Raw genomic sequence first — 25504 nt, forward strand, 5'->3', positions numbered from 1 at the left:
AATTTAATTCGAGTATTTCGCGCCGCGACTACCGGCATGCTCGAGTGTTCCTTCACGAGCAGAGCTTCATTCATTGGACAAGAAATACGTCGTGACACCCATGACTGCCACACGAAGCCCCGCACAGTACCATAAGGAATCTCCGTTTGCGGAAGAAAATTTCACGTTAGCACCGCGGAGCGCACCTGTGGCTATAAGTGGTGTATAGACGTGGACAGATGGACAACAGGAAAAAAACAATACGGGGGGTTCAGTTTGCGTCGTGCATTTCTTCCTTCTTCTTTCTTTCTTTTTTTTTTTTTTTGTGTGTGTGTGAGAGGGTGGTGGTGTCAGGACCACTGAGAAGGGACGACTGAGTCCGAAGAAGGTCGGGATGAGAATGAAGGTCTAATTCCGCGCTCTCGTGGTTGTCGAGCGGATGGCGATACCGATGAGAATGCAGACGATGAAGACGACGCGCTACAGAGGAACTGTGACGTGTGGGAAAGACTTAAGAGAAAGCAACGTTGGAGCGGTAATCCGTGGGTTCACCTGCGAGTTGACCACCAGGATGCGCACACAGGTGCCGCGGCACCTCGGTGAAAGTCCCCGGTGAAGAGGGCACTGACCACTGAGGCTCCAGGCAGCCATCGACTGGGACCACTTGCAGACATATACAGTACTGCGCGTCCGTATACGATGCCCACGAACATTGACCGAAAGGGGAAGACACAGAGCACGATAGGGGATCTATACAGAGTCACAACAAGTCCACATCCCGGATGCCACACTATACAATCGTCGGCACATCCGTTCTCGAACGCCACTCCTTGGTTCTCCCCTCCTCTGCAACTCCCAGTCACAGTTGTTATAGTGTCACATCAAACGTCGTCCGTGTCCTTTCCACACGCAATGGATTTGCATCTGCACCTATTACTATTCTGCTTATGCATTATTCCACTATACACCGAAGCAAGGCCAAATTACGGCATGTGTCCCGAACTTCGTGATTGTTCTTGTCACGTGTTTCCGCGTGGACTGGAAGTCAACTGTGCGAAAGTGCCGGACGTCAGAAGAATACCGCAGGATCTGCGAAGACTACAAGGACACCGTCTTGCGACACTCGCATTTCTTGCAGTGGACCTGAAGACTATTCCCGCATTTTACTTCGCGAACCTTACGATCCCAGCGCTCAAGATCGCAAGCTGCATGCTGGAATCTCTGGACGATGAAGCCTTCGTCGACACGGGGCCGATGCAGTCCCTGGACATGTCCAACAATCATCTCGCGACGATTCCGGGAGCACTACGCGCGTTAAACGGACTGCAAGAGCTAAAGCTGTCGCACAACAGGATTAAGGTTATCAACGACGAATTGGCTCATCTAGCGCCGACCCTGAAGGTGTTGTGGTTGAATAATAATTTGATAGAACGTATCGACAAGGACTCGCTAAGGAACTTCAACAACCTCGTGAAGGTGGATCTCTCAAAGAACAGCCTTCGAAGCATTCAACCCCTCTTCAAAGGACTGCAGTCGCTGATGGAAATAGACTTGAAATACAACGCCATACAGCATGTAGACTCCGCGTTCACGGAGCTTCCGGCGCTGCAGGTCAGTGACGCAGCTTGCAATTTTTGGCTACAGTGTGTCACCGACGCCGATTAACCTTTGAACCGAGATCCACGATCCCTTAACTTGAATTTAGCGCTTAACTCTGCTTCACTAAGGCCCGACTTCACCAACGCTGGGCACAAAGGTTAGTTGGTGACGTTGGTGAAACCGAGCCTAAGTGTGAGAACGCGTGAGTTCGATTGGGCGTAGATCCCTTTTTCTTTTTAAGCGCGATAGCATTTAAGAGAAAACACTTCCGAGCTTTCTTGATGCTGGTTATGTGGCAGCGTATAGGTACTGCACTCATTGGCTTCTGCTTGCATTAAGCGCAGCTACGCAAAACTTCCGCGAAACACTGCTGAGTTTTAGTAAACCACTTTGCAACGCCCTTCTCAACGCTCTTCAACGCCTTCTCACAACCCGTACGGAAAGTGTTACAAATTGTGTCTTCGTCAGGAACATAGAAGAGCTAGTGGTTGCCAAGCACGTCAGCTACCTTAGTCTCCATAGGCCTCTACTGTCCGTCGTCGGAGCGGAGCTTCAGTATAGGAGAGGAGCGATCGAGGGGCCGTGGATAGAGAATGCCGGCGATGAGCTCATAAATGCTATCGCATTCCAATGACAATCTTCACAGCGATTTCTGACGCAATTTGCTTGAGGGGACTGCGGTCAGATCGGAGCCGGATGTCCTGTCGTTAGGTAGAGTTTCAATTGACCGTAGGTGGCGTAGTAGGATGCTGTCCCCCGCAAAGCAAAACCCTGGGTACGCAAATATTGAGGTTGTGAGGTACACGAAGAGATAAAAAGAGAGAGAGAGAGAAAGAAACTTGGAAGAACCTGTCGGTTTGGTGCCGACAAGATCTGAGAACAACAATTTATTTCGCATAAAATCAAAAGCTTAAATATACATTTGCTTGCAGTTTGGATGTTTCACGATGTGTTACTTATTTCTCCAGACACTGAAGCTTACCGGAAACAACATAACCAGCACGGAAGGACTGACTTCGCCGTCGTCTCCCGCACTGCGTGTACTATGGCTCGACCAGAATCCCATCGCCAGCATCTCGGAATTCAGCTACAACGCTCTCGTCACAATGAGTATAGTAAATTGCAGAGTACTTTACGCCAGCCAGTACGCGTTCGCATATTCCCCAGAGCTCAAGTATCTTGACCTATCGAGCAATAGGATGTCCTTCATACCAGGCACCGCCTTCCACGAGGAGTCAAAGCTCATCCGACTGAAGGCCATCGAGAATTCAATATTTACCCTGGAAGGCACGTTCAACGCTACACGACAGCTACAGGTCATAGTGCTCTCCGGGAATAAGATAAGGGAGATAAGCGACGTGTTCACCGGACTCGCACGACTCCTGAGTCTCAACCTGAACGGAAATCGAATCGAATCGATAGCGGACATGACGTTCGAGACTAATCGAAACCTGAAGACCCTGAGTTTGAACGAGAACCGAATAGAGTGGTTGGGCAAGGACGCCTTTCGCGGTCTTGGCGACTTAGAAGAGCTCTTCCTGAACGATAACAGGCTGACAACCCTTAACGGTTCTTTCAGTTACATGCCTGAACTACGGTCCTTGTACCTGGACCACAATCAGTTGACTAGGATACGAGAGACAGATTTTGTGAATGTACCGCTCCTGAGCTACGTGGGTGCTGCCAACAATCATATAAGCGACGTGAGAGGAGCCTTCAAGTATTCAGGACGTCTGGGTGATGTCGTGCTGGAGGACAACCGTCTCCACCAGGTACACCGTGCCAGCTTTCCAGACTCTTTCGCAAATGCTTCGGCGGTACGTCTTAAGGGTAAGGCCGTTTCCCCCTTCATATGCCCTGACCCGAGTCACAAAAATGCCATGATGGCCAGTAGTTAACTACATGTAGTTCAACTACTAGTTAAACTACCCTATTGTAGTTAAAAAGTAGTTAACTACTTGCAGAAATGTAGTGGCAACTACTAGTTAAACTACTATTTCGAGTAGTTAACTATACAGTAGTTAGGTTACTGCAGGCGTCAACTATACTTCCGATTTTGCCGCAAGCTTTATACGGCACGATTGTGCTTGCGACTTTTCCCTTGATCTACTTGTTTGATGAGAACGGAGGTGCAGAGCAATTGTGCCGTGCATGCATTTATCACTGCTTGTGATTCATATTTAGGCGTCCGAGAACACTATAGAATGCGATTGGTGTTGATGGACAACGTTAAGTAGTTATAGATGAAGTTGAAATACACTACAGTAGTTAAAGAAGTAGTTTTAAGTATACCTCCCTTGAAAAGTAGTTGAACTACTAGTCAAACTACTACATCGCGAAGTATTTAGTTATTACAGTTAAACTACATACTGTAGAAGTAGTTTGTGGCCATCACTGCAAAAATGCACAAAAAATTACATTATCGTCTAATGGCATTCGGGTCTCGAATGACATTATTTACGAATCTCGTGCCACAAGTCATTTTCTAATGACATTAAACACCCACGATGTCGACGCGGCCCAGCCATCACTACGTAAAATATAAATACACCAGAAAATTAAACGTAGTTAACTATGTTGAAACTTCATTCTGAAATATAATAATATCGATCATGTGCCTTCGATCATGCGGAGCAGTTCTACTGTACGAATAATACAAATTTATCAAAACACACTGCGTTGTACAGTAGAAAACGGTTTTCTGTAAAATGAAATCGCTACTCTACGGTAACAACCAGAGCGAGAGTATGCATTTCACGGGTGAATGAGTTGTGGCGAACCCAGTAAGCCGAAAATGACATTAAGGCAGATGCCATTAAAACTGTCCGTGTGGCACCACACGGATGACATCGCAACTTGACCCACCAAGCACTTCATTTTCACTATCTAGCTAGCTGTAGTAACTGTAGTCACAGCTAGTAGTCTAGTGTAGTCACAGCTAGTAGTAGTAGTGTAGCTAGTAGTCTAGCTAGCTGTAGTAACTGTAGTCACAGCTAGCTTGCGACAATAATACCTGAGTTAGTTACTTTTTTTTTCCCGAAGTGTTATACCCACCATTCGCCATCTGCCATTATGTAATCAGGATCACAACGTCGATATACAGTAAAGAGATCCAGCCCTCGACGATGTGTCCCCCCCCCCCCCCCCATCGTGTGTATGTGCATGCAGTAATTCAATGCCGGAAACGTGACCCTAATTATGCTGGAAAATTTCTCTACCAGGAAATCCGCTTCAATGCGACTGCCAGCTGACATGGTTGCTCCCCATGGTGCAGAGGAAGAATCCATTGTGGAGCCCAACCTGCTCTGGTCCACCCTGGTTATCGGGTCTGTCTCTGCTGAACGTTTCTGCGAGCATGCTTCGCGACTCACCCGAAGACTGCGACCCCAGTTGTAGCTGCACGTGCAAGCCGGACGACCGGTACGGAAAGTCGACCCACGTGGATTGTTCCAAGGCCAACCTGACGCGGACCCCCGATGTGTTTCCGAGCGACGCCAGTGTCGTCGATCTCAGCGGAAATGATCTGCGAACCCTGGGCAGCAGCTTGGTAGATGGAGCGCCACACCTGGAGGCACTAGTGCTCAGCGACAACTCTTTCTCGGAGCTGAGTGTGAAGGAAATCCCGAAAAGCCTCAAGAGCTTGGATTTGCGGAACAACAGTTTCACGAGGTTCCCGAGAGACGTCGTGGCTGGATTGAATTTGACGTCTCTGTGGTTGGCTGGAAACGAATGGATCTGCGATTGCGAGAGTTACGCCTTCAAGCTGTGGGCACAAGTTAATGACGTACTAGTAAGTCTCTTTGCGCCAGTTTTCACATACAGCGCTATATGCCCCACATAGCGCTAGAAACCAGCGCCTGTCAGAATGAAGCCCCTGTCAACTTTTTCGGCGCTAATTTCTAGCGCTGGTTTCTGATGGCCAATCAAGTCCAGTCATGGTCAATCATTGGCTGTTTTACCAATAACGTCGTGGAAGCTGCGGGACTGTATTTCTTCTTTCTTTTTTTTTTTTTTTTGCAGTAGTTGTGTCGATGTCGTGGTGGACTGAACACGGGTGTCGAATTTCCCGTTTGCCCGTGAATGAGCTTGTGCGTCCGCCACGGGAGGGAACCAAGAATCAACAGCAGACGAAACGGCGCATACGTCACATCGCCAACGAGTTTTCGCGAGACTGCAGAGCAGACCCCGGTACGAATTGCGAATTGAATCGAATTCCTCTTCCATGCCGAATATATTCGAATAGTTGCCGCGCAAAAAGCCACGCAATAACGAGCAATTAATCTACATCGAAAACGCCAGAGACACTGTTTATGTGCCCATTAGTGGGCTCGTCTTATCCCATTCCTTTAAAGGGTGGCGCAGCACTCTGTTTCATCCCCGAATGCTTCGTCCTCAGATGCACCACATCCTGAATGCATGCTGACAGAGATTTCATGAATGGATACCGCGGCAAATTGAAATATATCTGTTCTCTGCTATAACGTTTCCTGTATACGTTTGCACTTTGTTTCCACTCCGGCTAAGTTCCATTTTGCACCTATTCGCTTCGTATTCCAATATCCAAATCGGTTATTCGCTTTGTATTCGATAACTATTCGCTTCGCTTTTATTATTATTCGCACGGGTCTAAGAGAGCGGGAAACAGCGCTTGGTTTCTAGCGCAGATTTCCAGCCCTCTGAAGTAAAGCGCTAAACATGGAGGGCCTACGAGATCCGTACTTGCAGATCCAGGACGGCGCCTTGACCATCTGCGGAGACGGATCCATCGCCGAAGTTCGCGGGAAGGCGATCATCAACTTGGGGCTGTGGGACCTCTGCTCGTCGGCCGCGTCATGGATCGTCTTCGCAGTTTCCGCCTTCGGTAGGAGTTCTTCCTTCCCACTGATTGACAACCGTTGCTACCCATGAACACTATTCTTCGTATTCCTAGTGCTCTTAATAATCATATTAAGCGCCGCGATGATCTGCATGAAGCGCTCGCGCCAGATCAAAGTGTGGCTCTTCGCCAGAGGTCTTCTGTGCGTCCAGGAGAACGATGTGGACAAAGACAAAGTCTTCGACATCTTCCTCTCGTTCAGTAGCAAGGACTCCGACTGGGCCTACGCGAACTTAGTTCCTCGGATAGAAAGTGAAGGGTTCTCGGTGTGCACCTACGACAGGAACTTCAAGGGAGGATTCCTTCTACAAGACATCATACAGGAGGCCGTGTCTTGTTCGCGTCGCACGCTGCTTCTCCTCACACAGTAAGCCAGTTTTGTGTGTCAACCATTTGTAAACGGTGACAGTACAGGTGACCTCTCCTAAAAATGTGATAACGACTTTGGCGACGCGATTATACTTCGGAGGATAAAGCTACTATGTACTAAGTCACGTACGGAGCTTCACACAAGCATAATATACCTCCATCTCTCGCGGGTATTACGCTGATGGGAAAATGGAATGCAAGCAGGGTTGCCAAGCCAAAAGCCTGAAAAACTGCCAACGTGCCATGACAGAATAGACGAAAGCAGACAATTTCCTCTGTATGTATAGTCAGTGGTGTGCATGCATAAAAGAACAATAAGGAGCGCTAGACCCCCAGCACAAAAACAAAACGGACCGTGGCGATTGAGACAAAGCCTATCACCAGGGAAACAAGAATGAACGGAGGAGGAGGAGGAGGAGGAGGAGTGTCGTTGGGAGGAACCCGAGAGGTCTGCCTGCCTGATTAGGCGGCATGTTTCTCGGGAAGGGAAAGGTGGTGGAGAGGAGGAGAGGAAAGGGTGAAGTAGAAGACCGAGCGGAATCCGCTCGGGGGGAGGATAGCTGCGTCCATGGGCCGACTTCAGGGGAACTGTGCCGGCATACGCCTATTACACATCTGAGGGAAACCCAGGAAAAACCCCAGACGGCACAGCCGGTCCGCGGATTCGAACCGCGGACCTCCCAGTCTCCAAGCGCACGCGTTACCGCTGCGCCACCGGAGAATGAACGCACTTTATGTTCTTCGGCATTATGCGGTGCATGATGAAAACTGCCTATCCTGGTTTACGTGCACGGGAGCCTCAAAATGCACCGTGCAGTATCCGCAAAAGTAGCCGGAAGATTGCCAAATCGTCACTGCTCAAATGCCGGCACCACAACGGCAAAAAACGTAGCCAAATTGAACTCAAAAAGATCGATGTTGCCAGCGAAGCATTAGCAAGACAAGATAGTGATCGCTCGAGGGTAGCTACTGCTGACTTTAGTTAAGGGCCCGCTATGGTGGCACTCTATAGCTTCGTCAGCTGGCCACGGTATAGCTCAATCGGTAACGCGTTGGCTTGCAGAGCTCAAGATCGCGGGTTCGATCCCGGCCGAAGACGGTATAGCAACGTGGGGGAGGTAAACACGAAGTCCCTGAACCGGGAAAACTACCGCCATCCCTGGATCTTGCCGCCTCGGCCTTGGACCTTTCATGACAGTCGTACCACGCAAACCTATGCTGTGCACGCCACTAAAGGTCCATACCTGAAGGTCCAAAGGTCCATATAAAGGTCGCGGCGGGAAAGGGAAAAAAGATGTCGCTATTTTTCGCAATCCAGGGACTTTAGGTAAACATTGCTTCCAGCACCGTGTGCCGGAGATTTCCAGCGCACGTCAAAAGTACCCCAGGTGGTCGAAATTATCCAGAGTCCTACCCCGCGGCACGCGCAACACGTCGCCACACTGGGCAGACAAACCATATACGTGTAACACCACGGTACTATTATTCTAGCTTCGTCACCCGGTTTAACCTCACTCATCCTCTTTCATTTCCTTCCTCCAGAAACTTTGTGGAGAGCGAGTGGTGCCGGTGGGAGTTTCGGGTGGCACACCACAACGCCCTGCGGGAAAGGATCAACCGCCTCATCGTGGTCGTCACCGAAGACATTCCCGACGACGTGGACGAAGAACTGCTCGTGTACATGAAGGCTACCTGCTACCTCCGCTGGGGAGAAAGAAATTTCTGGAACAAACTCATGTATTCCCTGCCGAGGAAAAGCTGTAATGCCGAACGAGGAAGTGTTCCGCTCTCCATCATAGCAGCCGACGACGCTCGGTAAAATATCGTCCTGAAGGGATTTGCACTTTCTGAGATCAACAAGAACGCATTCCGCGGATTCGGTTTAACTGTGAACGCTATCACTCCTCCGCAAACGTTACCAAGCAGGGGATGCGCTCAGATAAAGATTTTGAGATATGATAAACCGCAATCGGCCAGCTTAGATGGGAAATGGCGGCCCGTTCGCTTTGTGAAAGAAAAGCCGCAAGCTATATTTGGAGTGAACTCGTGGCACCGAAAGCTGTTCGTCAATAAACATCATAAGATTGGAATAAACTCCCACGGCATATTGCAGAACTCACGGATCATATCCAATTTACCAACGCATTAATCGCCGAGTTCACTTGACCATTGTCGCTCCATGTACACGCACATCATTGCTCTCTAATGTAGATATATTCTTTGCTTTTCATCTTGTTATCATCTTTTTCTGTCTGCTGTCTTTTTCTTTTCTTTTCTTTTTTTTAGTCTATGTTCATCGTTCGATGTACAGTGCCAGTGTGTTGCATACGTGCTCATTGCCTCATGTAATGGCCTAAATGCCCCTTGATGGACCAATAAATAATAATAATAATAATAAAACTGCTTCTAAGAACACGTCCCTTGTTCGTCGGTGTTTTTCTACGCGTTTTTCTTCATCACTAGCTTAAAATTTAATTGAAGTATTTCGCACCGCGACTCCCGACATGCTCGGGTGTTCCTTCACGAATAGATCTCCATTCATTTGGAAGCGAGTGCACCGTGCCATCCATGATTGTCACATGAAAGCACATAAGTACAGCATCATAAGGACTGTCCGTTTGTTGAAGAAAATTTCACGTTAGCACCGCGAAGCACCTGTGGCTGTAAGTGGTGTATAGGCGTAGACAGATAGACAACAGGAAAAAATACGGGGGTGTAGTTTGCGTCGTGCATTTCTTCTTTTTTTTTTTTTTTGTGCGTGGGGAGGAGGAACTGTGACGTGTGGGAAAGACTTAAGAGAAAACGAAGTTTGAGCGGTTATCCCTGGCTTCACCTGCGAGCTGACCACCAGGATGCGCACACCAGTGCCGCGGCACCTCGGTGAACGTCCCCGGTGAAGAGGGCACTGACCACTGAGGCTCCAGGCAGCCATCGACTAGGACCACTTGTAGACATATACAGTACTGCGCGTCGGCATACAACGCCCACGAATATCGAGCGAAAAGGGAAGACACAGAGCACGATAGCGATCCCTCACTGTAACCTGAAAAACACCCTTATGGGTGTAAATGGCTTGTCCTATAACTGACACCTCTTTTTACACCATATGGTCTGGAACACCGTTTTTAGAGGGTGTATTCTGTGTAAAACACCCTTTGAAAGGGTGCTTTTCCTTGAAGATGCCGTCTTTTGCACCCTTTATACACCCTTTAGGTGGGTGATAAACAATTTTACACCCTCCTAAAAGGGTGTGTAAATTGTGCAACAGAAGGCATTTTCAAGGAAAAGCACCCTTTCAAAGGGTGTCTTACACAGAATACGCCCTCTAAAAACGGTGTTCCAGACCATATAAATAGAGGTGTCAGTTATAGAACAAGCCATTTACACCCATAAGGGTGTTTTTCAGTTTACAGTGCTACAGAGTCACAACAAGTCCACACCCCGGATGCCACACTATCATCTCGTCGGCACATCCGTTCTCGAACGCAACTTCTGGGCAATTAATTCCTTGTCAGAGGAGTCAGTGCCGCATCAAACGTCGCCCGTGTCCTTTCGATGGGCTTGCATGTGCACGTGTTACTATTCTGCTTATGTATTATTCCACGATACGCGGAAGCGTGGCCAAACTACGGAACGTGTCCCAAACTTCGCGGTTGTTCCTGCGGCACGACTTCACAGGGACTGGGAGTTGGTTGTAGGAGAATACTGAATGATCTTCGAAGACTACGAGGACACCGTCTTTCGACACTCGTGTTTGTTGGAGTCGACATGAAGACTATTCCCGCATTTTACTTCGCGAACCTTACGATCCCAGCGCTCAGGATCGCAAGTTGCTCGCTGGAATCTCTGGACGACGAAGCCTTCGTCGACACGGGGCCGATGCAGTCCCTGGACATGTCCAACAATCATCTCACGACGATTCCGGGAGCTCTACGCGAGTTAAATGGACTGCAAATACTAACGCTGTCGCACAACAGAATTAAGATTATCAACGACGAATTGGCTCATCTAGCGCCGACCCTGAAGGAGTTGTGGTTGAACAATAATTTGATAGATCGTATCCACAAGGACTCGCTGAGGAACTTCAACAACCTCTCGAAGGTGGATCTTTCGAACAACAGCCTTCGAAGCATTCAACCCATCTTCGAAGGATTGCAGTCGCTCGAGGAGGTAGACTTGCAATACAACGCCATACAGCGTGTGGGATCTACATTCACGGGTCTTCCCGCGCTGCAGGTCAGTGACGCAGCTTGCAATTTTGGCTACAGTGTATATTTCACCGACCCCAATTAACATTTGAGCCGAGATCAACGCTTGACTCCGCATCAGTAAAGGGAGTTATTGACATTCATCACGACGCCAACCAACGTTTGTGAAAAAATGATTTAGTGTTCACTCGGAGTCTCCCTTGATCGCGGCTCGAAGTTACCCAGCTATGCTGAAACCGTGCCTTATAGGTAGGGAGTGACTTTTTCGGGTTAAACCCGATTCCGCCCGGTTATTCCCCCCCCCCCCCGAACTGACCTCCGACCAATTCGGGTTAAACCCGATTTCTCCCCGAATCCCAGTCACTGTGAAATCCTCAAGTGACGTTTCCACCGAAGACGAACAAAGGTCGCTACGTGTAACACATGTAAGAATGGGTCACTTACGTTCCCAGCAATATACACCATGTGTGTGAACACTGTCTATGCCTTTGGGGATTACCGCTAGTAGATCACAATCCCACACACACGAAAAAAAAAGAAAAAAAAGAGAGAGAGATTAGGAAAGGACTTAATAGAAAAGAGGAGAAACAAAAACACCCGATAACGCCGGAAGGCACAATTATCGCCCGATTTCTCCACGAGTTACAGATTTAAAAATAGCGCCCAATTTTTAACCCCCGAATCTGAGAAAGGGATTTAACCCGAAAAAGTCACTCCCTACTTATAGGCTGTCATTCAATGATGATGGGCGTAACAAATTTTCCCTGAATGCCAGCTAAGTTTATGCCAGTCACTTTCCTAAGCAACCCACTCGAAACGTATACTGTATAGCGTACAAAGTATAGTCTCAACATGATCGCATTTCGGCCACGCTCAAACTGCGCAGGGTCCGGTGATGTTTGTTTATGACAAGGTATCGGCAAATCCAAGCCCCGGTAGGATACCGGCGTGAGAACCACCCACGGCCGAAAACACACCATCACCCGTCAGTAGCCTTCATTCTGTACCGAGGTAACAGCCAGGACGATTGGCGAAGTTACCCCACCTATGTGTCGTTGAGGTGTCCTACAAGGGTGATCCTATACCTTCATCGTGCTAGTACGCATTACACTCGAGGCATCAACTCGAGGCAAAATCAAGAGGTTCCTTGTAGTCAAACTCTTCAATTACTCTGCCAGCAGTGCCTTCGTAGACAACTTGAAGGGACGGAACATGCCCATGACCGTCGAGAAAGAGTTCGATACGGACATTTAGGGGCCGTGGACCAACCGGGTCGCGGGCATTATGAATGAAGTCTTCGATTTACATCTAGCCAGTGACCATAAAAATCCCACAACCCGTACGGGAAGTGTTGTGTATTCGTCAGGAGCATAGAAAAGCGAGTGGTTGCCAGGTACGTTAGCTACTTCATCAGTCTCCACAGCTAAGGGGGGTCGAGGGGCCGGCCGTGGTCGGAGAATGTCTGCCCCCGACGAGCTCATAAATGCTATCGCATTCCAATGACAATGCGCGGCGGTTTCTGACATAATTTTTCCTTTTTTCTCGATGGGACTCCAGTCAGGGTGTGATCTATGAGAGGTGGGGCCGGATGACCTGACCCCCTTTTAATTTCTGTCGTTACGTAGAGTTTCAACTGACCGTATCGGCACTACTCCTGCCCGTCCACACCGAGTGAAATCCTGGTTCCGTAAATACTGAAGCGTTATTGGATACATGAAAAGATTTAAAAAAAAGACAAAAAGAAACTTGGAAGAACCGCCCGAGCAGCACAATGTACTGAAAGTCGAGTGCAATAGGGGTGGTCGACATGTGTCTTATCAATGTCCTTTAGCTTAATGAGTGCGTTCAAGGCCTTCCACCTACCCGTCCACCCCTATTGCACTCGACGTTCAGTACATTGTGCTGCCTGGGCGGTCGGTTTGCTGTCGATAAGAGATGTGAACCACGTTTTATTTCACATACTTTCTTTCGTCAAGCAGCACATGTTGCTGCTTTTTGGCCGCCCCATGTACCGCTTGTGGTACAATAAATGAAATGAATGAAATGAAATGAAAAATAAGATGAAAAGATGAAATAGCCATCTGTTTCCAGTTTGGATGTTCCAGGGTGCATTGATTATCTCTCCAGAAACTGGAGCTTTCCGGAAACAACATAACCAGCGTGGAAGGACTCACTTTGACGTCGTCTCCCGCACTGCGCCATCTATGGCTGGACTACAATCCCATCGCCAACATAACGGCGTTCAACTACAACGCTCTCCTCACGATAAGCGTACAAAATTGCAGAGTGTCCCACGTGAGCCAGAACGCGTTCGCAAATTCCCCAAAGCTTAAGTACCTTTACCTATCGAGCAATAACATATCGTTCATACCGGGCACCGCCTTCCACGAGCAGTCAGAGCTCCTCGACCTGAAAGCTATGGACAATTCAATCACGACCCTGGAAGGCACGTTCAACGCTACACGACGGATACAGAAGATAGTGCTCGCCGGGAATAAGATAAGGGAGATAAGCAACGCGTTCACCGCACTCGCGCGGCTCCTGGTTCTCAACCTGAACCGAAATCGAATCGAATCGATAGCGGACATGACGTTCGAGACTAATCGAAACCTAAAGGACCTGCATCTGTATGGGAACCGAATAGAGTGGTTGGGCAAGGATGCCTTTCGCGGTCTCGACAACTTAGCTACGCTTGTGCTGGACGGAAACAGGTTGAAGTCCCTTAACGGTTCTCTTAGTTACATGCCCGAGCTACGGCACTTGTTCCTGGACAACAATCGGTTAACTCGAATAGGAGAGAGAGATTTTGTGAATGCGCCGCACCTGCGGAATATACGTGCCAAGAGCAACAGTATAATCGACGTGAGGGGAGCTTTCAAGCATTTAGAAAGCTTGCAAAGCGTCGTGTTGGAGGAGAACAGTCTGCGCCAGCTGCATCGAGCCAGTTTTCCAGACTCTATCGCAAAGGATGCAAAGGTGTATCTTCAAGGTAAGGATCGTTTCCTCCTGCGCGCTCTAAGAAAAAAAAAAAAAAGTTGTGTAACCTAGTTGTAAGTAGTTGTGTGCCCTGAAGAAGAGCAGTCTCTTGCACGAAAGTTCTCGTTCAAATAAATCTTAGTTGCTCCTAACCGTTTTTCATGTTACGTGTGCGATTTCCTCATCGCGGGCTCCTTGACAGTGTTTCTCTTTTTTTTTTCCCTTTACGACGTAAAAAAAAGGAGTAAAACGGGGAGTAATTGCAGCTTCTACTCCCCTAGACTGCAATTACTCCCCATTTTAGTCCCCTAACCCGACATTTAGTCCCGACATTTACTCCCCAGCACTGCAAGTTGTCACCGAACTTTGCGAATGGTGTCCCGAATGCAACAGTCTACGTAAATATGTGCCCTTGGTCAGTTTGATGGCATAACGCTGTATGACTCAGCTAACATAGCGATTTTTCAGCCACACGGAGCAAGAAACAGTTTGCGCAACTTTCGTCGCAAATTGTGCCCTATGTATGGCGCAAAATTTTATATCTATCTATATATCACGGTTAACGGCTTGCTTCAAAGTATTTTCATGCATGCGCTCGAATTATCTACCTGGGACTCTTACAGCAGCGCGTGAAATGCAGTCTCCCCTCTGTGACATTCATTTACTCCCGAAAGGGACTATTTTTTGTGGCAATGCATTTAGTCCCCAAAAGGAGTAAAAATACTCCCTTTTTTTTGTTAGAGTGCACGCGCAATGACCCGAGTCAGAAAAAATTAACCTTATCGCCTAATGGCATTCGGGTCTCGAACGACATTATTTACGAATCTCGAGCCACAAGTCATTTCCTAATGACGTAAAACACCCACGATGTCGGCACGGCTCAGACATACACTAAGTTGTAACGTAAGTTAGGCTACTCCGGAAAATGAAAGCTAGTTAAACGCGTTGAAAATTCGGGTAATATTATGAAATATAATAATACCAATAGACTCTAAGAAAAAAAAGGGGGGGTACTTTTACTCCTTTTGGGGACTAAATGCATTGCCACAAAAAATAGTCCCTTTCGGGAGTAATTGCACGGGAGTAAATGAATGTCACAGAGGGGAGACTGCATTTCACGCGCTGCTGTAAGAGTCCCAGGAATACATAATTCGTGTGCATGCATGAAAATACTTTGAAGCAAACCGTCAACCGCGATATATCGAGTGATATAAAATCTTGCGCCATACATAGGGCACAATTTGCGAAGAAAGATGCGCTAACTGTTTCTCACTCTTTATGGCTGGGTAATTGCTACGTTGGCTGAGTTATACAGCCTTATGCCGTTCAAATTGAGCAAGGACACATATTTACGTAGACTGTTGCATTCAGGAGACCATTCGCGAAGTTTAGCGACAACTTGCAGTCCTGGGGAGTAAATGTCGGGACCAAATGTCGAGTTAGGGGACTAAAATGGGGAGTAGAAGCTGCAAATACTCCCCGTTTTACTCTTTTTTTTTCCCTTAAAGTGTACGAAGCGCGGAACAGTTCTAATGCATTGGAATAGTATCAGTTATCCCACTATATATGTTCACTAACTGCCATTACGTAATCACGATAACAAAAAGTCCGTACAGTAAAGAGATCCTGCCCTGGAACGATGTATAAATACCCTCATCACCTGTGCGTGCAGTTATACAATGACCAAAATGCGTGCCTAATTATGCCGCGAAATTTCTGCACCAGGAAATCCGCTCCAATGCGACTGTCAGCTGACCTGGTTGCTCCCCATTGTGCACCGCAGCAGTCTAAAGAACCTAACCTGCGACGGCCCATCCTGGTTAGCGGGTCTGTCTCTGCTGAACGTCCCTGCCAGCACGCTTCGCGACTCGCCCGAAGACTGCGACCCCGGTTGTAGCTGCACGTGCAAGCCGGATAACCGGTACGGAAAGTCGACCCACGTGGATTGTTCCAAGGCCAACCTGACGCGGACCCCCGATGTGTTTCCGAGAGACGCCAGTGTCGTCGATCTCAGCGGAAATGATCTGCGAACCCTGGGCAGCAGCTTGGTAGATGGAGCGCCACACCTGGAGGCACTAGTGCTCAGCGACAACTCTTTCTCGGAGCTGAGTGTGAAGGAGATCCCGAAAAGCCTCAAGAGCTTGGATCTGCGAAATAATAGCTTCACGAAGTTCCCGACAGACGTCGTAGTTGGATTGAAGTTGACGTCTCTGTGGTTGGCTGGAAACGAATGGATCTGCGACTGCGACAGTTATGACTTCAAGCTGTGGACCCAAGTTAATGACTTTGTGGTAAGTCATTTTGCGTCCGATCTCACGTACAGCGCTTCGCTGCATAGCGCTTGAAAACAGCGCTTTTTTTTCCTCCTCGCGTTGCTATGAACCGCTAGAAAACAGCGCTTGCCAAAGTTTAAAGGCAAGTTCCCACATACGGCGCTTCGCTTTATAGCGCTAGAAAATAGCCCTTAAAATCTTGCGCTGTTTTTTCCGCCTGCTCTTAGTAAATTCATCCTTGTGTTTTCCAGTGATGGCCAGTAGTCAACTACATGTAGTTAAACTACTAGTTAGACTACCCGATTGTAGTTAAAAAGTAGTTATCAACTACTTGCAGAAATGTAGTGTGCAACTACTATTTTGAGTAGTTAACTATACAGTAGTTAGGTTACTGCTGGCGCCAACTACTTCCGATTTTTTGCCGCAAGTTTTACGGCAGGATTTGTGCTTCTGACTTTTACTTCGAGCTACTTGTTTGATGAGAACGGAGGTGCAGAGCAATCGTGCCGAGCATATGTACAAAATCTTCACTTTTATCGCTGCTTCTGATTCATATTTAGGTGTCCAAGAACACTATAGAATGGGATATGTGTTGACCGACAACGTTAAGTAGTTAGAGATGTAGTTAAAATACACTGCAGTTGTTAAAGAAGTAGCTTTAACTACCTCCCCTGAAAAGTAGTTCAACTACTAGGTAAACTAGTCCATCGCGAAGTAGTTAGTTGTTATAATGAAACTACTGTGTAGAAGTAGTTAGTGGCCATCACTGGTGTCTTCCCGTAAGCCCTTTGTCGTCCTGTGGCTTTTCCCTAGCACCCCTGACATCTTTTCTTCTCTTTTTTTTTTTTTTCTGTCAACGCAGCGTGGGCGAGCACTGTGCTTTGCAAGGGAGAACAAGAGGGATGGAAACAGCGCAGTTTTCCAGCGCTCTGAATTAAAGTGCATAACCCGGAAGACCTATACTACATCCGTATACTTGCAGATCCACGATAGCAACTTGACCATCTGCGCAGACGGATCGGTCCCCGAAGCTCACGGGAAGGCGATCGTCAACTTGGTGCTGAGCGACCTCTGCCCGTCAGCCGCGTGGAAGATCGTCTTTGCAGTTCCCGCCTTCGGTAGGAGCTCTTTCTCCCAATTAATTGACGACCGTTGCTATGCACGAACGCTTGTTCTTCGTCTTTCTAGCGCTCTTAATAGTCGTATTAAGCGCCACGATGATCTACCTGAAGCGCTCGCGCCAGATCAAAGTGTGGCTCTTCGCCAGAGGTCTTCTCTGCGTCCAGGAGAACGATGTGGACAAAGACAAAGCCTTCGACGTCTTCCTCTCGTTCAGTAGCAAGGACTCCGACTGGGCCTACGCCAACTTAGTTCCTCGGATAGAAGGCGAAGGGTTCTCGGTGTGTACCTACGACAGGAACTTCAAGGGAGGATTCCTTCTACAAGACATCATACAGGAGGCCGTGTCTTGTTCGCGTCGAACGCTGCTTCTCCTCACACAGTACGAAAATTTTAGCGTATCAATGGCTTGTAAAAGTGACAATGCAGGTAACCACTCCAAAAGATGTGATAACAAGAATGGAAGACATAAAACTTTGTCGACGCACTTATACTTCGGAGCTTCGCAACCGTACTTCCATCTCTCGGGTAGTACGCTGAAAGGAATGTGGAATGCAACTGGGAATGTTGGCAATGGGAACTGCCAATGTGGAATGCAATCAGGGTTGACAAACAGCGGCTAAAGAATAGACACCACCAGTTCGATTCGAACCCCCATTCTCCGGTCGCCGTAAGGCCGTTTGTGGGTGGAGATACGGAGTTTGTGAACGCGGCCACGTAAGCGCTCATAAGATGTTGGTTCGAGTTGCTAGAAAAAGCTTCTCCGTGTGAACGCTGACTAATGAAAACTGCCTATACCCTGGTCTATGTGCACGGGAGTCCTAAATGCAGTGCAGTATCAACAACAGTATAGCCGGGATATAGCAAATTCGCCGGTGCTCAAATGTCGGCGCCACGACGTCTAGAAAGTAGCCAATTTGGCGCAAATTTGCCAAAAACAACCCTGGTCATTATGCAAAAAGTCATACTATTAACTCAAAACAATCGATGTTGCCTGCAACGTATGACCAACACAAGTGATAGCGATTTCTGATTTGGCCCAAGGCATTCGCTTGAGTGTGGTTAGCGCCGACTCTAGTTAGGGGCACGACCATCTCTCGTCGTGGTTTAGGGGGGCCGCTATGTGGCATTCTCGCTTCGTCACCGGGTAATGTTAACCCTCACTCATCCTCTTTCATTTCCTTCCTCCAGAAACTTTGTGGAGAGCGAGTGGTGCCGGTGGGAGTTTCGAGTGGCACACTGCAACGCTCTCCGGGAAAGGATCAACCGTCTCATCGTGGTCGTCACCGAAGACATTCCCGACGACGTGGACAAAGAACTGCTCGTGTACATGAAGGCTACCTGCTACCTCCGCTGGGGAGAAAGGAATTTCTGGAACAAACTCATGTGTTCCCTGCCGAGGACAAACTGTAATGACGAACCAGGAAGTGTTCAGCTCTCCATCACAGCTGCCGACGACGCTCGGTAAAACTTCATCCTGGAGTGACTTGCACTTCCTGAGCTAAAAAAGAACGCATCCGCGGATTCAGTTTGACTGTGACGCCATCATGAACTACCACTCCTTCGTGGACGCAACCAGGCAGGGTGTGCTCTCAGATAAAAGTTTCGAGATACAATAAACCGTAATCGGCCAGCTCAGTTAGGAAATCGCTGCGTGTTTGCTTTCCGAAAAAAAAAAAAAAAAGCTACTTGGAATGGCGCCTTGTCAGCGAAAGCTGTTCGCCAATAAACTGATTCTATGGTGAACACTTCCCTTGTTCGTCGGTGTTTTTTCCGGTGCACTTTCCGGTGTTCGCGCGTTCTTCATCGTGGCAGATGTGGCTAGAAGATTTCAATTATATGGTAGATGAACTTTTAAGTTACTACCTTCGAATTTAATTTAAGTATTTCGCAGCGCGACTCCCGACATGCTCGAGTGTTCCTTCGCGAATAGATCTCCATTCATTTGGGAACGAATTTCCCGTAACATTCATCGCTGTCACACGAAGCCAGTACAGCACTATAAGGACTATCCGTTTGTTGAAGAAAATTTCACATTAGCACCGCGGAGCGTCTGCTGCTAAATGCTGTACAGGCGTTGACAGATGGACAGCGCAGGCAAAAGACAGGGGTTTAAAAAGACAGGGGTGTGTGTCGTGCTCTGGTGGGGGGACCCCTTGGGTCCAGTAGAGTCACTACATAAGCTACGCTTCAGAGTATCGACACTGAGTTCCAAGAGCGAGCGTGCGCCATCTTGTTCCCACGCGCACGCGCACCGTAGCCCACGACGCCACCTGTCGTGCGCGGGCGAAATGTTCCTTTCGTTTGCAAGCATGCAGTTGACGACCTCGAGCCAGACTTGTGCCCGTTACTCCAAAAAGGTAATTGATTACCGTTACCGTTACTCTTCTGGCAAAAGTAATTGATTACCGTTACAAATTACTCGACTCAAAATGTAATTGAGTAACGAGTATAAAAGTTACGCGTTACTCGGGCCGTTACTTTCAATTCATGCAAAAATTTCCGCTCCTATGGGCTTCGAAAAAAAGAAAAAGAAGGAAAAAGAAAAGGAAAACAGCTCCCAAGTGATTGTGACAGCTGAAATAGCGCGAAAGAATCACGTGCTATGAAGGACTCGCGCGTGAGACGTAGCAATTATTTTTTTTCCCGCTTACTACAGTAGAATAGCCCAATAAAGACACAGGAAATTTGTGACAGAGCATTGTTATTTGGAGTCAGACTCTACTTCTAAAGTAATTGATTACTCGGTAATTGATTACTCAAAATTGTAATCGAATTACTTAAAAAATTACTGGTTCAAAAATGTAATTGATTACTCATAAAATTACTCAAGAAACTAATTGATTACAAGTAACGAAATTACTTGTAACGCGTTACGTACAAGTCTGCCTTGAGCGCACCGTGACATTCTCGGGACGCTCTGATTGACAATACATATGGATTATCGCGCAACAATCATGCACTCCTACTGACTCCTGACTCAAAATGGCGGACGTGCTTGGCGCTGCACTTCAGTGTCATTACTCTCCCCCTATCGAGTGACTCTACACTCTATCCCACAGCGGGCATTACGTTAGCTGTCTTTGATCCTCAACTGGGGAAAATACCCGTGTGGTGCGGAAAACAAGATGGCGCTCCTGCTCTCCCTTGGCACTCAGTGTCGATACTCTTAAGCGAAGCTTGTTTAGTGACTCTAGGGTCCACCTGCGAGTTGACCAGAGGTCACCAGAGCGCCTGCCGACGCTGCTCGGTGAAAGCTCCCGGTGAAGTATGCACCGAACAATCCCAATGAATCTGTGACGCAACCCTATGGACTGGGACCACTCGCACACGTAATATACGTATCCGACGGCCACGAACCAGATGCAATCCAGAGAAAGTGGTAAACGAGAAGATGACACGGAGCATGACACAGAGTCTCAACAAACGCACATCCCGGATATCAAACTATATATAATCGTCGGCGTATCCGCCCCTTGGCTTTAGTGTATCGCATCAAACACTTTCCGTGTTCCTCCATGGACGCATGCGATGTCTTGCATCTGCACGTGCTACTGTTCTGCTTATGCCTCTCGCGGTACAACCAAGCACAGTATTACAAGGGAGTGCGGAAGCAAGTGTTCAAGCAAAGTGTCGAAGCAAAGCGTAACAGCGGCACGTGTCCCGAACTTCGTCATTGCTCCTGTCACGCGTTTCGGTATGGACTGGAAGTCAGCTGCACGAAAGTGCTGGACGCCGGAAGAATACCGCAGGATCTTCGAAGACTACAAGGACACCGTCTTTCGACACTCGCATTTGTTGCAGTGGACCTGAAGACTATTCCCGCATTTTACTTCGCGAACCTTACGACCTCAGCGCTCAAGATCGCAAGCTGCATGCTGGAATCTCTGGACGATGAAGCCTTCGTCGGCACGGGGCCGATGCAGTCCCTGGACATGTCCAATAATAACCTCACGACGATTCCGGGAGCACTACGCGCTTTAAATGGACTGCAAGAGCTAAAGCTATCGCACAACAGGATTAAGGCTATCAACGACGAATTGGCTCATCTAGCACCGACCCTGAAGGAGTTGTGGTTGAACAATAATTTGATAGAACGTATCGACAAGGACCCGCTCAGGAACTTCAGCGAGCTCCCGAAGGTGGAGGATCTTTCAAACAACCACCTTCGAAGCTCTGAACCCCTCCTCCTCAAAGGATTGCAGTCGCTGGTGGAGAGGGACGTGGGACACGACGCCATACGGCATGTAGGCCCTACATTCAGGAAGCTTCCAGCGTTGCGGGTAGGTGTGGCAGCTTGCAATTTTGGTTACCGTGTTTCACCGTCGCCGATTAACATTTGAACCGAGTTCAACGGTTCGTCAACTTGAAGTTGGCGCTTATAACTCTGCTTCACCAAAAGGAGTTATAACCAACGTTTTTTTTTTTTTTTTTAAAGGAATTGTGTAAACTTGGAGTCTTAGCAACCTTTGACCTCGTTCTAAAAAGAATAGGGGAACAGAGTAACTAGGGAGTGACTTTTTCGGGTTAATTGCCTTTCTCAGATTCGGGGGGTAAAAATCGGGCGCTATTTTTTTTTAAATCTGTAATTCGTGGAGAAATCGGGCGATAATTGTGACTTTGGGTGTTATCGGGTGTTTTTGTTTCTCCTCTTGTCTATTAAGTCCTTTCCTAATCTCCCCTTTTTTATTTTTTTTTTTTTTTCGGAGTCGTGACCTTGCAGAGGTAATCCCCGAGGGCATAGACAGTGTTGACACACATGTGTGTATTGCTGGGAACGCAAGTGACCCATTCTTACATGTGTTACACGTGGCGACCTTTGTTCGTCTTCAGTGGAAACGTCACTTGAGGATTTCACAGTGACTGGGATTCGGGGAGAAATCGGGTTTAACCCGAATTGGTCGGAGGTCAGTTCGGGGGGAATAACCGGGCAGAATCGGGTTTAACCCGAAAAAGTCACACCCTAACTGTATAGCATATTCCTTTTCCGCTTTTTGAAGGGAAGTCCCTCAGGACGGCCCTGATATGGTCTCTCGTCTTCACACGACCAGGAAGGCTTTGGGATGCCTTTACTACTCGTGCCAAGAGAGAAGACGGCCCAAGTTTTCTTTTTTTTAATTTCGTGTTAGCGCCACGAAGCAACTGTGGCTATGAGCGACAGACAGACGTGGACAGATGGAGAGAGGACAGCGGGAAGGAGTAGGGGACTGGGGGGATGTATGCGTCCTGGGCAGACTTCGGGGGGGGATAACTATGCCAGCATTCGTCTGGAAAAGTCTTCGAAAAACCCAGGGAAAACGTCAGGTAGCACAGCCGGTGACAGGGTTCGAACCCGTGTCACCTCCCGTGTCTCGGCGTAGAAAGCAATCCTAACCACTATGCCACGAGAGCTGGTACAGCCGAAGTGCCGGGTGCCGTCGTCTACTCGAGAAATGGCGAAACCATAAAAAATAATAACGAAACAAAGAAAGAAAAAAAAGGTAACACGGTCAAGATAGCCATTTTCAAAGTGAACAAGGTGGAGCGCACGTCCTGGCCGCTCTAGACGAAGTTGGTGACGTATAATGGGAGATGGGTGACGATGTTCGGGGAAGGTGCGGCGAGCACCTAAAGAAAGGAGGGGTTGGCTGCTAGGTACACCGAGCTTGGAGAGAGCGAAGGGTAAAAGTGAGAGGGGGAACATGATGGTGGTACAGGAGAGTGAGCGGTGTGGTCTTGCTCTGGGAATCTTGATAGTCGCGCAGGACAACCGACCTCGGAAAACAGCGCAGCCTTAATTTTGTACCACGGTAACCGCCAGGGGGGCCTGGCGAAGTTACCCCACCTTATGTCTCGTATAGAGGTGGACTACAAGGATGCTCCTATACCTTCATCGTGCTGGTAAGCATTACACCGGGATCAACTCGAGGCAAAATCAAGAGGTTCCTTGTAGTCAAACACTAGAAATTACTCTGCCAGCAGTGCCTTCGTAGAAAACCTGAAGGAACACAACATGCCCATGACCGTCGTGAGACCGTTCCATACTGACATTAAGGTTCGGGAGCATTATGAATGACGCTTTCGGTTGACGCTAGGGGAGTCGGGTCCGGATGTCCAGACCCCCCCCCCCCGTTCTTAACTTCTGTCGTTACGTAAAGTTTCAAATGACCTTAGGTAGTGTAGTAGGATGCTGTCGAAGGCGCCTCTCCCCTCAACGAGATATATAAAAGAAACCCAGAAGAACAGGTCGGCTTCGGTAACATCTCCCGGTTTGGTGCTGAAAAAGATCTGTGAACCACGTTTTATTTCGTATCAAATAAAAATAAAAAATAAACCCGAATTCGTACATGTGACATTATCTCGACTTGACTTGCCTTGGAAGAGCGCTAATGACACGACACGAAAATGTTAAGTCATATCGCTTGGACTCCAGCACGGCAGCTTTCGGGAAGCCACGCGACACTCAGAATCTTGGCTTGGCTTTGCATGAGCTGACGCGTCATCAACTTTTTACACGGACTTTGCACAAGCGTTGGTGCCAGATGACAGGAAGTCCTGACGCCCAGAATAAATGTCCCGTTTTCATACCGCAAAACAAGATTTAAGTGTAAACTTCACCGAAAGTCTCGCTCCCAGATACAGTCCAACAGGTGAGTTCATTCGCGCCCTGGGCAGGGTAAATGCGAAGCGCCACCCCTCCTCCCCCCCTCCGAAGAGAAGCTCCGTAAACAGAAGCTCTGTAAACAAAGAAACGAAAAACACTCCATTCGCATCGCCGAGTGATCGCACTGCAATCAATCAATCAGATCGTAAATTCAAATTATCTTCATTCCCGCTTTATACTGTGCAAAAACCCTTAGGGCCGTGCCGTTCAGCGGCCGGCCCTATCGCTACGGCCCTGGCGGTAAAGGGTTCATGAACGACGCAGACCATCTTGAGCGATGATCTTGGCTCAGACCCGACCTCGGGTCAAGATACGGCTTCAAGTCAAGTCACAGCTATGAATTCGTGGGTAAATATCCACTCGTTTGCAGTGTAGATGTTCAAGGGTGCATTACCTATCTCTCCAGATACTGAAGCTTTCCGGAAACAACATAACCAGCGTGGAAGGACTCACTTTGACGTCGTCTCCCGCACAGCGCCAACTATGGCTGGACGACAATCCCATCGCCAACATCACGGTGTTCAGCTACAACGCTCTCCTCACGATAAGCGTACGAAATTGCAGCGTGTCCCACGTGAGCCAGTACGCGTTCGCGTATTCCACAGAGCTTAGGTACCTTTACCTATCGCGCAATAACATATCGTTCATACCGGGCACCGCCTTCCACGAGGAGTCAAAGCTCATCCTAATGCGGGCTAGCGAGAATTCAATCACGACCCTGGAAGGCACGTTCAACGCTACGCGATTGATAAATACCTTAGTGCTCTGGGGGAATAAGATAAGGGACATAAGCAACGCGTTCACCACACTCGAACTGCTCGTGATTCTCAACCTGAGCCGAAATCGAATAGAATCGATAGCGGACATGACGTTCGAGACGAATCGAAACCTGAAGATCCTGTATTTGAACGAAAACCGAATAGAGTGGTTGGGCAAGGACGCCTTTCGCGGTCTCCACGACCTAGAGGTGCTCTTGCTGAACGGGAACAGGTTGACAACGCTAAACGGTTCCCTCAGTCACATGCCTAGATTACAGTCCGTGCACTTGGAAAACAATCAGTTGACGAGGATAGGGGAGAGAGATTTTGTAAGTGTACCGCACCTGCGGAATATCAGTGCAAAGAACAACAGTATAATCGACGTGAGGGGGGCTTTCAAGCATTTAGGAAGTTTGGGAATCATCGTGTTGGAGGAGAACCTCCTGCGCCAGGTACATCGAGCCACTTTTCCAGACTCCATCGCAAAGGGTGCAAAGGTGTATCTTCAAGGTAAGGATTGGTGCCTCCTGCACGCACGCACGCACAGACAGACAGAGACATTGTTGTCTAATGTCATTCAAATATCATTCTTTACGTAGCTCGTGCCACAGAACGTCGTTTTCTAATGACCTTAAACGCCACGATGGCGAAACGGTCCAGACGCTAAGTAAATGTATGAGCAGGGTGTCTACTAAGCCGTAGCT

The 25504-nt window shown here is 48.2% G+C and overlaps 2 protein-coding genes across 10 annotated transcripts in view; one reads left to right on the forward strand and one right to left on the reverse strand.

Annotated features, from left to right (window-relative positions):
* The window catches only part of LOC135401697 (uncharacterized), a 180837-nt gene that overhangs the window by 79226 nt on the left and 76107 nt on the right, over positions 1-25504 (reverse strand). The gene's annotated exons all lie outside the window — the stretch shown is intronic.
* Positions 23-25467, forward strand: LOC135399730 (uncharacterized). The gene is made up of 15 exons (XM_064631468.1): positions 23-1590; positions 2547-3408; positions 4800-5368; positions 6304-6439; positions 6509-6821; positions 8366-8638; positions 10522-11059; positions 13159-14020; positions 15733-16298; positions 17263-17398; positions 17469-17781; positions 18591-18808; positions 21204-21682; positions 24449-25310; positions 25400-25467. The coding sequence occupies exons 1-15, from the start codon at positions 679-681 to the stop codon at positions 25465-25467; spliced, it is 7107 nt and encodes a 2368-aa protein (XP_064487538.1). The 5' UTR covers positions 23-678.

Source organism: Ornithodoros turicata, chromosome 7 (assembly GCF_037126465.1).
Source record: "Ornithodoros turicata isolate Travis chromosome 7, ASM3712646v1, whole genome shotgun sequence".
Taxonomy (NCBI): domain Eukaryota; kingdom Metazoa; phylum Arthropoda; class Arachnida; order Ixodida; family Argasidae; genus Ornithodoros; species Ornithodoros turicata.

What these genes read in the sequence shown, in the direction of transcription:
- LOC135399730 (XM_064631468.1), top strand. Translation starts at nt 679, where the DNA reads ATGCCCACGAACATTGACCGAAAGGGGAAGACACAGAGCACGATAGGG. An exon ending in ACGCTGCTTCTCCTCACACA is followed by an intron (nt 6,822 to 8,365) that starts GTAAGCCAGTTT and finishes TCCTTCCTCCAG; the next exon opens with AAACTTTGTGGAGAGCGAGT. An exon ending in TGCAAAGGTGTATCTTCAAG is followed by an intron (nt 14,021 to 15,732) that starts GTAAGGATCGTT and finishes TTTCTGCACCAG; the next exon opens with GAAATCCGCTCCAATGCGAC.